This window comes from Ambystoma mexicanum, chromosome 1p, assembly GCF_040938575.1.
Source record: "Ambystoma mexicanum isolate Mex_15411 chromosome 1p, UKY_AmexF1_1, whole genome shotgun sequence".
Taxonomy (NCBI): Eukaryota; Metazoa; Chordata; class Amphibia; order Caudata; family Ambystomatidae; genus Ambystoma; species Ambystoma mexicanum.
The window spans coordinates 496,128,390-496,143,124 of record NC_090921.1 but is presented as its reverse complement, the minus strand read 5'-3'; the positions used below and the strand labels follow the sequence as shown (position 1 = coordinate 496,143,124).

At 48.0% G+C, this 14,735-nt stretch overlaps 1 protein-coding gene across 3 annotated transcripts in view; it reads right to left on the bottom strand.

The window, feature by feature from the left end:
- Window positions 1-2,381: 2,381 nt before the first annotated feature.
- DPP9 (dipeptidyl peptidase 9) overlaps window positions 2,382-14,735 on the bottom strand; it is a 1,325,370-nt gene continuing 1,313,016 nt past the window's right edge. For 2 of the 3 annotated variants that reach the window (XM_069649354.1, XM_069649355.1), the window contains one exon: window positions 3,283-3,508. In XM_069649354.1, coding sequence (XP_069505455.1) covers window positions 3,416-3,508 — 93 coding nt within the window. In that variant the 3' untranslated portion in view covers window positions 3,283-3,415. Of the gene's footprint in view, window positions 3,509-14,735 lie in introns of all 3 variants that reach the window. The other variant, XM_069649353.1, reaches the window with a different exon arrangement.

Sequence of the window (14,735 nt, the reverse complement as noted above, 5' to 3'; positions counted from 1 at the left end):
TGCCGTTGATGACCTCGAGCGGTCGGACTCGACTCGAGCGTTTTTCACTCAATTTCCTGGAAGGTTCCCTATCCTTCCTTTTTCGATCACCCGGGTTCGAGGGCACGCGAGTGTCGGAGCGATGACGCTCCCGGCTGGCTTCCGAAGAAGGCGCGGACCGAGGCTTCGCTTTTTCAAACACCTCCATCATTTTGACCCTGAATGCTTCCCACTCTTCGGTAGACTAATGTTTCGTGGGGCATTTCATCTTTTTTGGAGACTCGTCTGACGACGAGGTGGAGGGAGACCTGTGACGTTGTTTCTTCGATCTTTTTGACGAAGACGACGAGCGATGGAAATCGCTACGGGACCTCGATCGATGTCTTTCGCGTCGAGGAGAATTCTCCTCACGGGATCTCGACGCTAGAGGTTTTTCGATCGGTTTTTCGACCTACTTGTAGCTTTCCTCTCCTCTCTCGCAAGGCCTTCCCCGTCATCGCCTGACACTTCGTACAGACCTCCATGTTGTGGCCTTCTCCGAGGCACCACAAACACTCTCGATGCGGGTCCGTGATCGACATTTTTGACCCGCACGATTTGCACTTTTCGAATCCCGATTTCGGGGTCGTGGTCGATGACGAGGACATATTTCGTTATTATATATTCTCACAGAACTCGAGGCGCGCCGAATGTCCGAAGCAACCTATACTGCGGGAAAACAGAACTGAGGCCAACGGGCGCCGCGCGTGCTACTTATACACCCGATGACGTCACCCTTGACGGAGGCCTTCGAGGGACCATCGACTCGACATCGACGCACGGCACCCTCTGCCGAAAAAAAACTATTCTGAAAAGCAGCAAAGCTGGATGGAATACATCTAAGATGAGGAATATGTTGGAGGACACAATCCACTCGAAAGCAGAATTTGAAGAGGATTCGTGCTTGCATCGGGTGCCAGTGCAGTACGATGAAGGTTGGGTGATGTGGTAGAGTTTGCATAGTCATTTGATGAGTCTTGCTGCAGCATGAAGGACTCATCTCAGGCGTGCCACCAGGGCAGTCCCCGGAAGGCCATCCAAAAGGGCACTGCCATAATTTAGGTGGGAAAGGACCAACGCTAGGACAATAAATCTGAAGGTGTTTTTCTGGGATGAAGGGCTTGATTTTCCACAGGAGAGAAAGTTGGTACCAAGCTGTTTGTGTCTTCCTTGCTTTGTGTTTTTCGAAGGAGAGGTGTCAGTGGATGTTGAACCCAAGGGCCTTATCAAATGTGGCCAGCTGAGGTCTGAAGCCCTTGAGGTTCATAGCAAAGAGCCACATCTGGATGTCAGGGAGTTCAGTGTTGTTGACCAGCAGTAAGAATTCAGTCTTGGAGGGGTTGAGCTTCAGGTAAACGCTGGACATCCAGGGCTGGATCAATGTGTGGTAGGCCTTGAGCATGTGGATTTCTTCAATGGAGGATATCTTGAAGAAGAGCTGCGGGTCGTCTGCATATAAGTGGATGTAGATGATGTGTGGAGTCAGGAAGGTCCCACGCGGTTCCATGTAAAGATTGAAGATCACACGGGAGACAAAGGCTCCATGGGGGACTCAATAGGTGCTGGGCAAAGACGGTGATCGGGAGGAATCATTTTGTACAAATTGGGAACTATTAGCAAGGTAGGATTTGAACCAGCTGAGCATGATCTTGCTGATCCCCATGCAGCCATTTAGATTGTCGGCGAGTGTCTAGTGGTTTACTGAGAAGCAAGGATGGCCAATATCAGGGATTTTAAAAGGCATTTCGATCATCTTGATGGTAACTGTTTCGGTGTGAGAATGTTTAAAAGTTCACAAAATCTGCAGAGGACAAAGTAACATTAGAAAAGCAAATCAGAAAACATTGTAATTTCTATTTGTAAAAAGGTGGCAAAGAACCCAATTGCCCAAACTGCCACAAGAATTGTGACACTTCCCACCAGGACATACACATGCTACTTCAGGGGGGTGGGAGGGTTATAGGCATATTTAAATATAAATCAAAAGGAGTGTTTCAATGCAATCAATGCCCTTCCAGATATCTCATGATTATTATAAAAATATGTGGTAATGCATGCTGCTGAGACCGACAAATAATCATACAAGGTGAGTTGCACATTCTTAGGCTTACAGTGATTGAAAGAGGGGTGGAGGACACTTCCTGTATACACAGCTAATGTTCTCGTTTAAGATATGATGGACCCAGCCCGTTCGAATGTATTTACAATATGCGGTCTAAATTGGCTACAGGAGATCTGTGTAGCTCTACAATTCCCACCAACCCCATCCGCCTCACCCAGTAATAAGACCAATATTTCCCTCAGAAATCTAGTGAGCGCTCCTCTGCACTTCAAAGTCCAAACACAGTCTAGAAACAACAACATATCTTTTTCCAATGTTTTAATGAGTTGCTCTGTATTACACTCATAATTACAAAAGAATAAGAATTCATAAAAATATTTTCTGTTCATAATACGCACTTAAAGTACTTGAGCAGGTTTTGTGGTTGCTGCCCCTGATGCACCTCTTGGCCGCAGTGGGTGGAGGGAGCAAGTTCAATAAGGGGGTGATATGGTTTTTGTATTAAAGGTGGCTGCCGAATAGAAGGCCCAATGGGAGCATTTACAGCAGAGAGCTGAAGCCAAGATCCGCTTGAAGGTAAAACCAAAGTTTGGTACAAAGGAACATGAAATGAGGGCGAATCAACGCTGTAGAGCAGCAGTGTGATGAAGTAGCAATAGCAGTGCTGCAAATTTGCTTCTCTCTAACAGACAACCCCTGCCAATGAGATCGAAGGCTGGTGGTACTGCTGCTCCTGCTGGATGTAACAAACTGAATGAATGATTGGCACATTACCAGGTTTGAGGATACAGTGAGGGTCTGGGTCTTGCCAGAATCTCTGAATGTCAATCCGTCAATGGACACAAGCAGTCCCCTGCCACTCCTGGAAGCATTCCTAAAATACAGAACCAGATGTGCCCAGAGGGTTGACCAATATCTCCCTGCTCCAGGTGTAAATGAGGAACCCTGTATTGAGGGGTAATGGATCATCTCTCAGACACAAGTCTTTGCATTAATCCAGCATCGCTGGCTGCCCAATGACTGCCTCCTCAAATACCCAGTTAGAAGCCTCCAAACTCATAAAGCCTGTGTTGCCAACAGTACCCTGGTATTGTCCTGCACCAGAACCAGAGCCTGGCTGAAATCAGTCCAGTTGTTGGCACAAGTACAATATGGGATAAAAACCCCAGACAATCGGATTGGCATCCTCTGAGAGAAGGATTGAGGCAGCACTATCCACAGCTCCTCCTTTAAGATCTAGCCATGTTGTCCCGTGGGCTCCAGTCAGGAAGGCAGTGGAAGGTGAGGGGCTGAGGTGAACTATTGGTGTCCAACAGATGCCAGGAGCATGCATCCTCAGAGGTATTCTTGAAGAAAGTGCAGAAGGGTAATCTCGTAGTGCTCTCCAGACTCAGGGCATCGAATGCTGTGCCTCTCATTTGGATATATCTAAGAAAGAATAAAAGAATTTTCAATAAGAACAAGTAATCAACTAACATATACGACACTAGCAGTTCACAGCCTGAACAACACCTTCTTGTATCCCTTCATGTATAGGAATAGTGAGATGGTAGGTACAGTTCAACTCTATGCCTGCAGTTCAGGATTTCTCAAACACCAGCAAGGACTCTTCAATTCAACCACTTTGACAGACCTGAACTGCACTTCCAGTAGCTTTTTTGTAAATGTTTCAAATAACTAAATACAAGAAATGACTTTTGTGATAATCGGCAAAGGACAAAACAGAGTTAAACCATTCCTTCCCAAAGGCTATGATCTGTAAATGTTTTGTAACACGTTGAGTTACAGATTCATATGAGATGCATAATACTGCCTTCAAGTGTCGAGACTCACCAGGGCATAGCTGTGGCTCCTACAGGCCTTTGTCGTTGCTGAACCAGGACAGTAAGATACGGACGGCTGTCCTGGCAAATAGATTGCGGAAGGTAATTGGCAAACTAATACACCCAGACCAAACAGGTCTATGTCCCGAATAGGAATATAACTCACAACCACAGGCGACTTCACCGGGTGGTCGAATGGGGAGGTAAAAATGAAGGTGAAATGGCTATTGTGTCTTTAGACGCGGTAAAAGCTTTCGACTCGGTTAGGTGGCCGTGGCTGTTGGCGGCTCTTGGTGGGTACGGAGTCGGGCCAGGTTACATCAGGTGGGCAAAGATGCTATACAGTGAGCCGCTGGCCAGAGTTCGAACAGGAGCAGTGATATCTGAGAGATGGCAACTAAGCAGAGGTACCAGGCAGGGGTGCCCCTGGTCCCCGATGTTGTACATTCTAGCTCTGGAGCCCCTGGCAATATACCTTAGGCAACAATATGAGACGATAGGTAATGAGGTAGGGGGGAGGGACACCTAATATCCCTATATGCGGACGATTTGTTATTATACTTGAAATACCCGGAAGAAAATCTCCAATACATTCTGGAAGTGATGGAGAGGTATGCGGGGCTGTCTGGCATAGTGGTGAATCCCCAAAAATCTAGCATATTCCCGCTAGGTAGCTATAAGGGAACCCCTGTAGAAAGGTTACCGGTGTTGCAAATACCATGGGCGGTTAGTTCTTTCCGTTACCTTGGGATAGATGTGTATCACACGGCAGAAGAGGAACATAAGCACAATACTGAGATAGCCATTGAGAAAATCCGTAAATGTATGAAGTTTTGGGAGAAGTTGCCCTTGGCTATGATGGGACGAGGGGCACTGCTTAAGATGGTGGTCCTGCCTATGCTTCTACATTATTTCAGTAATATTCCACATATGATACCCAAGAAGTTTTTTGCTAAATTGAACAGTTTGTGTAGGGACTTCCTGTGGCATGGTACCCGGAATAGAGTGGCGCTATGGAAGTTGCAGAACCTCTATGAAAAAGGGGGTATCAAACTGCCTAATTTTGAGGTTTATTATGTAGCGAGTCAATTACAATATGTGGCCAAATGGCTCTCTGATGAAGCGACCCCTGAACTTAGGTTGTTTGGGCAGGACTGTGCCCCGTTTTACTTAAGGGAAATTATTTGGGTCAGAAATGAAGGCGAGCCCTGGGATGATGATGCTTGGGTGGAAAATGTGGCGTCGAGCATGCCGGATGATGGAAGACCCATTCCCGTGCTCCCCGCAGGTGCCGCTGGTTGCTTTAGCAGGGGGAGATAGGCAGCTGAGGGTGATTATTAGAACCTACTGGGAATCGGTTGGGCTGGTAACGTTAGGGGATATTTGGCAAGAGGGGACCATCAGAGATTTTGAAGGACTTGGGGAGGAGGTGGGATTGCATACGGGCCAATATGTTACGTATCATATGTTGGTGCAGAAAATTCGGAAAACATGGCCTGAAACAGTGTTGACAGAGGAACCAGACGCTATTATGGGGACAATATATGACATATCGGAAGGGGGGCATGAGATTTCTAGATTGTATGAGATAGTGATGACTAAGGTTGGGAAAGAATTGACACATTTGAGATTGGACTGGGAAGCAAAGGTGGGAGCCCAGATGGAGGATGGGGTATGGGAACGTGCCCTGGGATACCACAAGAAAGTGTCAAGAAATGCCAGACTAAAACAAATACAGCTGTATATAACACAGAGCATATATGACTCCTCTGAGGATATCTAAGTTCGGAAATGTTGGGCGACAGGCGTGCCCCAAGTGCGACAAGGAAAATGCTGACATGACACATATGTTTTGGTCATGCCCAGTAATTGAGTGCTTCTGGGGAGAAGTAGCACAAAAACTAGCAGAGAAGGGGTCACGCTTGTCATAGACACGGCTTGGGCCTGCTTGCTGGGAGGGTTCCCCAGATCACGGAAGCTTAAACATGTTGGGAAACTGAAAGATTTGGCATATGTGCTTGCAAAGCGGAGAATTGCCATGGGATGGAAAAAGTGTCACAAGCCACGGGTGGAGGTGTGGTGGAGGGAGTTGCAGAAATGGGCGGAAGCTGAAACGGTGGTATGGCAAGAGGCGAGTAGCATGAGTGGGGAAGAAGAAGTGAGTACCCTGATGGCATGGAAATTATTAAATAGCAGAACTGTTCGGAACAATATTGGATCCAGCGGAATCCGAGGAAAGCGAGACCCTGTAACATGTAGCAGATACTGAATGCGAAGAACAATTAGGCTCCTAAAGGGGGGTGGGATTGAGGGAGCAGTGGTTAGACACTAAATGATGTTTATGTAACGGTTGTTACTTGCACTGCGTGTTTGGTTTGTATTGTTGGTTGGTTTGAATAAAATCAATAAAACATTTTAAAAAAAAATTAAATTAAAAAAAAGTGTCGAGACTCGAAAACACAACATTTTGAAGGGTACAAAGTTAAGTCGATGCCCATAACATTGCGCACAGTAGACACCATTTCTTTATTTTATCCACTCTGCTGGGTGTGTTAATGCCAATTTCTGAAGATGTAAACTTTTCTCCTCAGACTGGTGCTTCACATATGAATCTATAACAAATGAGGAGCATAACTGTTTTGGGCCTGTTAACTGTCTTTTGGTTCGCCGTAGCCCCATTCTAGCTCAAATTCGAACTCACACCTGCTTCTTCTCAGCCAAGCCCCCATCCCTTTCCTTTCTGCTCACCCACTGTCTCTCTCTTGGGTCACCCACTTTCTTCACTCTATAACTTGCCTAATTCTTCTGCCCTCCCATCATGCATCTTGACTTCACTCCATTCCTCCTTGAACTCACAATTCTCCTTCCGAGCCTTCAGCCTCAACACACTGCCTCAACTTCCGCTTACAAGTAAATAAATAAATACCCAAACATTATGAGAACCAGGAGAGGAGGGGGGGACTTTTCTTTTTAAGAGCGTCCTTAGGAAAGATTGTCTTACTTCCCTCTCCTATGAAATCAGACCATGTGTTTATCTTTTTAACAGACATTGCTAAGCTACCCTTTTTCTCTGTTTGCTATGTACAATGATTGTTCGTTATGAACTGAACTGCGCCAGAAACGTCTATTAGCGCTTCTACCATCAGAGGTAACTGGGCAGTTGGACTAAGGCCAGTGGATCATGCTAGCGTAGGCCGGATTGGAGAATGAGCCATTTAGAGAAGCTGGATGTAGTCTCAGGAGTGGAGGGGTTAGACCGGAAATACATCTAATGAGTTAAAGTGAAGCAGAAGTGCATTGCCGAACATCATTTCCTAGCATAGATAGGGGAGACTTACTGAGGTGTCTGTCTGAATAAAGCTCTCTGTCCAACGTGAAATGCCGGTCGGGCCAGAAGACTTAGTCTAGATGTTGTCGATGAGTCATGTGGTTGATGCCCTATACAAAAGATGGGTCTGGAGGATGAGTAGAGTTAATAGACAGGATTCTGTTTGACTTGCAAGCCAAATAATAAATCAACTTTTTATACCATCACCAAAAATGAGAATGCAAGTCTGATTACGAAACACTCCAACCTGATCTATCACCCTTGCCTATCACATAACATCTGCCCCTCTACCCCAACTCCTATCGCTCTTTCACTTGGCCTCTGGTATGCAAAAATCCCCCTGCATTCTGTGATTGTGATTTCCAAAGGCCAAGTCACTCTGCAACAGGCCTTCCTAAATCACTGATCACTCTTATCACCCTCAACTTCCACTTCTTGCTATCACAGAATCTTGATCTCCCTGCATGTGTCTGCCACAGTAGCAGCTGCCCAGACCAACTCTGCTACCGTCTACCACTCTCCCAGACCTGTGGCGGTGTGGTTTTCCATATCAAAAATGCCCTCAACACAGCCTCCTCCATCCCTGTCCGACATCATCAAATCCTCTTTAGAATATGCCTTTATGCAACTCCTCATGCTCCCCTCACTGTTCTGGCTATCAAACCTCTTGTCCTCTCAAAGTCTTCTGATCTGAACCTTCTCCTTGAGTCGCTTCCTATTGATCTCCCCATTGTCATTGCTCGGGGACCTTCACCTTCCAAAGCCCTCGACAGACACACACCTTTAACTTAACTCCCTATCTGACCACCCCTCTACTACCTCCACAACCAGCCTACCCTCAATGGTGGGAAGTCTCTTGACCGTGTCTTTCTCTCTAATTCACCATCATCTTCTGATCTCTCTATTGACCCCCTCTCGCTGTGGTCAGTCCATTGTTCACTTTACAATGTTGGTCCCGCCACCCTATTCCTCTTCCCCCCTCTTTAATGACTAAGAGGAAAACAGGCAGGTACTTTGATAATGTGAGGACCTCACTCCTTGTGTCTCTTTTCTATTCATGCCTGTTCCACTGACCATGCTTTTTCTGACTTTCACTATGCACTTATATTCCCCTTAATCAACGCTATCCTGTTCGCAAAATCACACATTCCCATCCCCCCGCACTGGTCATAAATGAGATTCAGATCGTCAAGACAAATATGTGCTGTGACCTACAATGCTGGGACAATTCACAGACTACTACCTTACTCCAAACCTATAAAAAAAGTCCCTTGCTCCCCTCGCCTCTGCACTGGACTCTGTCAAATCCTCCAACTTCACAAACCTAATCTCCTTCCATCGCAAACACATCTACCCTCCAAGCTTTGCTCACACCTCACCATTGCCTCTGGCCTTTCTGCAAATGACATTGCTTACTCATTTTCCTCTCCTCCAACCTCTTCTACTCTCAACTACTTCTTCCATACCTCTCCTATTGAAGAACAAATTACTTACCCCTCTGGAATGTTCATTCGGATAGACGTTCCTCCCGCGGATTCATCATCTTTGATATCTATAGCCCAGTGCAACTGCTCTTTGGAAAGCATTCCGCCGCATGGGGTGCAGAGCTGCTCCGCCCAACACCATTAACACCGAACAGGAGGTTGGGGCTAGTGCATAGAGGAGGCCCATGACCTTAGTTCCACCCTTATTCCATAGCACTCTGATGCTGAGGGAGTGTAGGACCAAGGTATACTATCGGCTAGGAGGGGCAGGTAGTGAGTGAGATGAGAATCTGTGGGTAGAATGTCCATCAGAAAGAACATTACCGAGAGGTAAGTCATTTGTTTGTCTAATGGAATCCTTCCTCCTGCAAATTCCTCATCTTTGATAGACTCCTAAAGCAGTACAATGACCTGCAGGTAACCAAGTACACCACCTAAATCAGAAAACTCAGAAGGACTGCCCAGCCATAAAGAGTGTCCTGACCAGACGGAGAATCCAAACAGTATTGCTTAGCGAATGTGTACACAGAAGCCCACTTTGTTGCCCAGCAAATGTCCAGAACAGGAACTCTGCATTGCAGAGAAGATGTGGCAGCCAGTCCTCTGGTGGAATGAGGCCTGAGACACCAAGGTACAGCCTTATCAGCTAGATCATAGCATTAGGAGATGCAGAGAATGCTCCATCCCAACAGGGTCTGTTTGTAAACTAATAAGTTACTTATATGTAACTCCTGTTCTCCAGCATTGGTATCTTTCATAGATTCACATACTGTTTGAATATTCCAAGTCAGGCTGGGAATCCTCGGTAACAGTAAAGCAGATTACATTTAAAATGTAAAACTGCTGTCACTTAGTGCTCTATTGGAGTAATATTGGGTCATAATATCCCACAGCCAATTGACAGGTCACCCGTAGCTCCACCCTAGAGGCCATCTTCAGATTTGTGAAGCACATGTAAACGTGGCAATGTGAGCTAAGAAGAGACATAGGTAGGTGGGAAAGTAGCATGTAAATCTATGACAGATACCAATGCTGGAGAATAGGAGTTACAGGTAAGTAACTTATTCCTTCTCCAGCATTAGTTCTTTCATAGATTCACTTGCTGTTTGAACAGATTACAAAGCAGTACACACAATCCGAACAATGGGAGGAGGTAAAGCTCACTTGAACACTCACTTCAGAAAAAACACTCACCTCACCCAAACAAGTCGCAGTGCACTGCTTGGCAGACCCTGGACTCCTCTGTGGAATCTGTCGACGCAGTATAACCGATCTCCATGTGGCAGCCCTGCCCAGCATGTTCAGCAGGGGGACACTGGAGAAGAAAGCTATGGTAGCAGCCAAAGCCCTTGTGGAACGACCCCTCTGCCTGCCAGGGAGATGCCCGTTAGCCAGCTGATGACAGTAGGAAATGCAGGAGGACAGCCACCGTGCAGTGGATGACTTAGAAAGAGTATTGCCGATGCAAGACGGAATGAAAGCCACAAAAGCTGCAAAGACACGTGAAAGCCTTTATTGCAAGAAACTTCGAATGTCAGGGCTCGTACCACATCGAAGAAGTGCAATGAGCATACCGCAAGATACAATAGAGAACCAAATGAGACAGGCATCACCACAGGTTTATGTAGAATGAAGACGGAACCCTGGGTATGAAAGTTTGGTTAATGCGAAGTACCGCATTGGATCTATAGAAAGTCAAGTAGGGCGTTTGAACGAGAGAGCCTGAATTTCCTCCACACATCTCGCAGAGATGATGGTAAAAATAAGAGCAGTCTTCCAGGACAAAAACATCAGAGAGGCCTTGTGTAAAGGCTCAAAAGGAGGTCCCATGAGATTGGAGAGGACCACATTCTACTCCCATGCTGGAGCAGGTGCTTGGAGTGGAGGGAAAGAGCAGTACTGCCCTCTAAGGAAATCCTTGATGAGCCTGTGCAAGCAGAGAGAAGGCTTCCCATGGGAACACAAACCTGCCAGGCATACCTTGATGGAAGAGTGAGCCAGACTGGCCCACTCCAAGGACAAGAGGTAGAATAAGACATCCAGAGCCTGCACATGGAAGGGGTTGACGCCACAACCAAAACAAGTGGAGAAACGCTTCCACTTGGTCTTGTAGCAGGAAACGTTGGAGGAAGCCTGGGCTTTGGCTGGAATATCACGACATTCAGAGGCAAAGGTATACTTCCAAACTAAGAAAGCAAGATCCAGGCAGGGTCCAAGTGTAGCACTGCTACCTGGATTGGAGGTTGACCAGCGCAGGTAGCTTGATGGAAGGTGCCGACAAGAGGCTGAGGAGATCAAAGAACCAGTATTGCCTCAGCCAAACTGGGGCCACCAAGAACAGTTTGCACTGATGCAGTATGAACACATCAATCGAGGGACGAGAGGAATTGGAGGAAACGTGTACAGGAACATTACTTCCCACTGGAACGTGAAGGCACCCACCAGACTCTTGCATGATGGAATCTGCTGGCCAACGCCACACATTTCTTGTTCCCCTGGTTGCAAAGAGGTCTACATCTGGAGTTACGCACCTGCGGAAGACGTGACAAACCCGTTTGTTCAGACGTTCCCACTCAAGGCAGGACTGCAAATTCCCTGTTGAGAGAATCCCGCCACTACGCTGTATATCCCTGGCAGATGGAATGGGATAAGGAAGAGATTGTGGTCCAGAGCCCAAGTCCAAAGGGCTTGAGCTTCTACCAACAGAGCAGAGGACAAGGTGCTGCCCTGTTTACGGTTGTAACCATTGTGGTTCTGTTGTTGGTAAACACCTGGACCACATGGCCCTGAAGCTGCTGTAGAAAAGATTTTAGGGCCCAGAACAGCACGCAATTCCAGGATGTTGATGTGCAACGCCTTCTCCGCTTACAGTCATTGAACCCTGGCATGGTAATGGCCCGTGTGGGCTCACCAGCCCTCTAGAGATGAGTCTGTTGTGACTGAACTAGTGGTCTGGCCGATGAAAGGGTGCTCCTCAGGTAAGATTGGAGAAAAGCATCCGCCAGCAAAGAGCATTGCGAAAGAGGCACGCCAAATGAATCCGGTCTTCCATGCGCCAGGAGACTTGTTCCCATCGTGCATCGAGGAACTCCTGGAGAGGCCTCATCCGGTGCCTGCAAGGCTGGATTAGAGGAATGCAGTATGACATCATCCCCAGTAGGGACTTCAAAGACCGGTCTGATGCCAACGTCCTCTGCGAAAGCAGTAGAGATTTTGCAAGGAGGGTCTTTACACTGGAGAACCCAACCTTCCTCTCGCGAGAGAAGATCCTCTCTTTTGGGAAAACCTACTGGAGGACAGATGTAGAAGGTTCTGGTACCACGCTCTCCTGGCCCAATCCAGAGCAATGAGGATCAGACGGGACCCGAACCGTCATAACCTCCTTAGAACTTGAGAAATGATGGGGATCGGAGGAAACACGTACAGAAGCGGGAATAACCATTCCATGATGAACGCGTCTCATAGAGCTCCTCTCAGAGAAAATTCCCTCGATCAGTACCTTTCGCACTTCTGGTTGGCACTGGTCACGAACAGGTTTACCCACGGGGTTCACCAAAGGACAAAGATATCTTGAAGAGCTTCCTAAGCTAGTTCCCACTCGTGGGAGACTGCGCCCTGCCTGCTCAGAGTGTCCGCCGCCATATTCTCCTCTCTGGCCAGATGAACCGCCGCCAGGGAGATTCCTTCCTGAATTGCCCAGAACCAGAGCTGCATGCCTCCCTGCACAGAGGGAGTGACCCTACACCTCCTCTCTTGTTGAAGTTATGCATGGCCACCGTGTTGTCCGTCATTATCGGGACAGTCCACCCCCGCACAGACGAGAGGAAAGCTTTCAGTGCTAGCCTGATTGCTCTCAGCTCGAAATCATTGATGTGTAGTTTGGACTCCGATGGAGACCACGACCACTGATGGCCAGATCGTTGGCATGAGCTCCCCATCCTGTGAGGGAAGCGTCCATCACTACTGTTGCCTCCGGCCATGGTTGCCAAAAAGGCTCCCCTTTCATGAGATTGTCCTCGCTGGCCCACCACAGACGATCCTGGGAGATGTTGACCAGAACAGAAAGGAGATCCGACATCCAGCCCGAGAACTGGGGCCATTGAGTCCGGAGAGCCCACTGAAGGGATCGCATTCGCAGTCAGGCCTCTGGAACCAGAAAAATGCAGGAAGCCATGAGGCCGAGCAACCTTTAGAATTCGATAGCCGGATGACTCTGGGCTTGTTGAAATTTGATGACCATCTGGAGAATGTGTTGAGCACTCACCAAGGGTGACGAGCACATCCCCAAGGACAAGTCCAACACAGCCCCAATGAACTGAAGCTGTTGGGAAGGTGTCATATGCAACTTCTTAAAATTGAGGGAGAAGCCCAGCTTGTGAAGGAAGTTGCAGGTGACACAGATGATCCAAGGCTGGTTAGGGAGAACGTGCCCTGATCAGCCAATCGTCCAGGTAGGGGTAAACGTGAATCCCACCTGAGATGCGCTGCCACCACCACCATGAGCTTGGTGAAGACCCTCGGGTGGAGGTCAACCTGAATGGCAGGACTCTAAATTGATAGTGCGAGCCACCAACCGCGAACCTCAGGTATTTTCTGTGTTTGAGATGGATCGGCACATGAAAATAAGCATCCTGCAGGTCCAGTGACACCAACCAATCCTGAAGTTGGAGGGCCTCAAAGATCTGAGAAAGAATGACCATCCTGAACTTGTCCTTCCTGAGGAACTTGTTCAAGTATCGTAAGTCCAAGATGGGTCTCAGTCCTCTGACCTTCTTTGGAATCTAAAAATACAGAGGGGAATACCAACCCTTTCTTCTCCGTCACAGGCGCTGGTTCTATAGCGCCTTTCTCTAGCAGGGTCAAAATCTCCTGCACAAGGAGAGGATCTGGAACCCTCAAAGAGTGCTTCCCTGGTGGATTGTCGTGAGGTCGTCGTAGAAAAGGAAGGCAGTAGCAGTGGGCAATTGTTTCCAATCATTCCAATCGTTTCCAGAGCCCACGCATCTGAAGTAATGGCTTGCCATTCTTCTAGATGCTGAGACAGCCTGCCCTCTACCGGTGAACAATGAGACAAGACCTCAGAGCGGTTTTAAAGCGGCTGGGGCAGCAATTGATGGCAAAGAGGCTGCTGCTTGAGCATCTTTGGCACCTCTACCTCTACCACCTGGAGGAAACTTACGCTGGCCCTTTTGACTGGACAGCCCTCTCGCCCTTCGAAATGAGGAGTAGCAAAAGGAACCACCCCTCCATTGCTGTCCCCTAGGACGAAAAGGCGGATGTTGTCTAACAGCTGCGCCCAAAGATTTGGCAGCTGCTTTGGAGGTCTGCAACTTCTCAAAGCTCTCGTCAGCCTTGCGGCCAAACAGATGAGCTGTCAAAAGGCATGTTGAGAAACGGGCCTGCACATCAGTTGCAAACCCGGACTTCCGCAACCACGCAAGCCTGCGCATCACAGTGCTCGTAGCCATGGACCTGCTGACACTATCCGCAGTGTCCAACCCAGACTGAAGGGATTCACACATGGCATCCTTGCCATCCTTCACAACAGCTAGAAAGCCATCCCTTTCTTCCCCTTCGGGAATATGCTCAGCCGCTAAAGAGATGCAATTCCACAGAGTATGCGAAAACATTGCTAAGGCACAGGTGGAGTTGGCCGATTTCAACACCATGCTCCCAGCAGAAAAAACCTTGCCTGCCCATCCATCCTGCACTTATCGTCCCTATCAGGAGGGATGGTAGGGTACGCTGCCTGCTTCGAGGTGGCCATAGCCGTCTGAACCACCAAACTCTCCGGAGTGGGGTTTGTGGACAGGTAGCCGGGGTCGCTACTGGATGGTCGGTATTTGTTCATTAACGACTTGTTCACTGCCGGAATACTCTCAGTGGTGTTCCAAGTAGCAGCCACCCTCTTTTGCAATGCCACATGAAATGGCAACACTGTGTCAGTGGACGGACCCTGGTCCGAAATATCTTTAAGATCATCTTGATCAAACTGCAGCGGAGGCCTGGCCCAGCCCAGG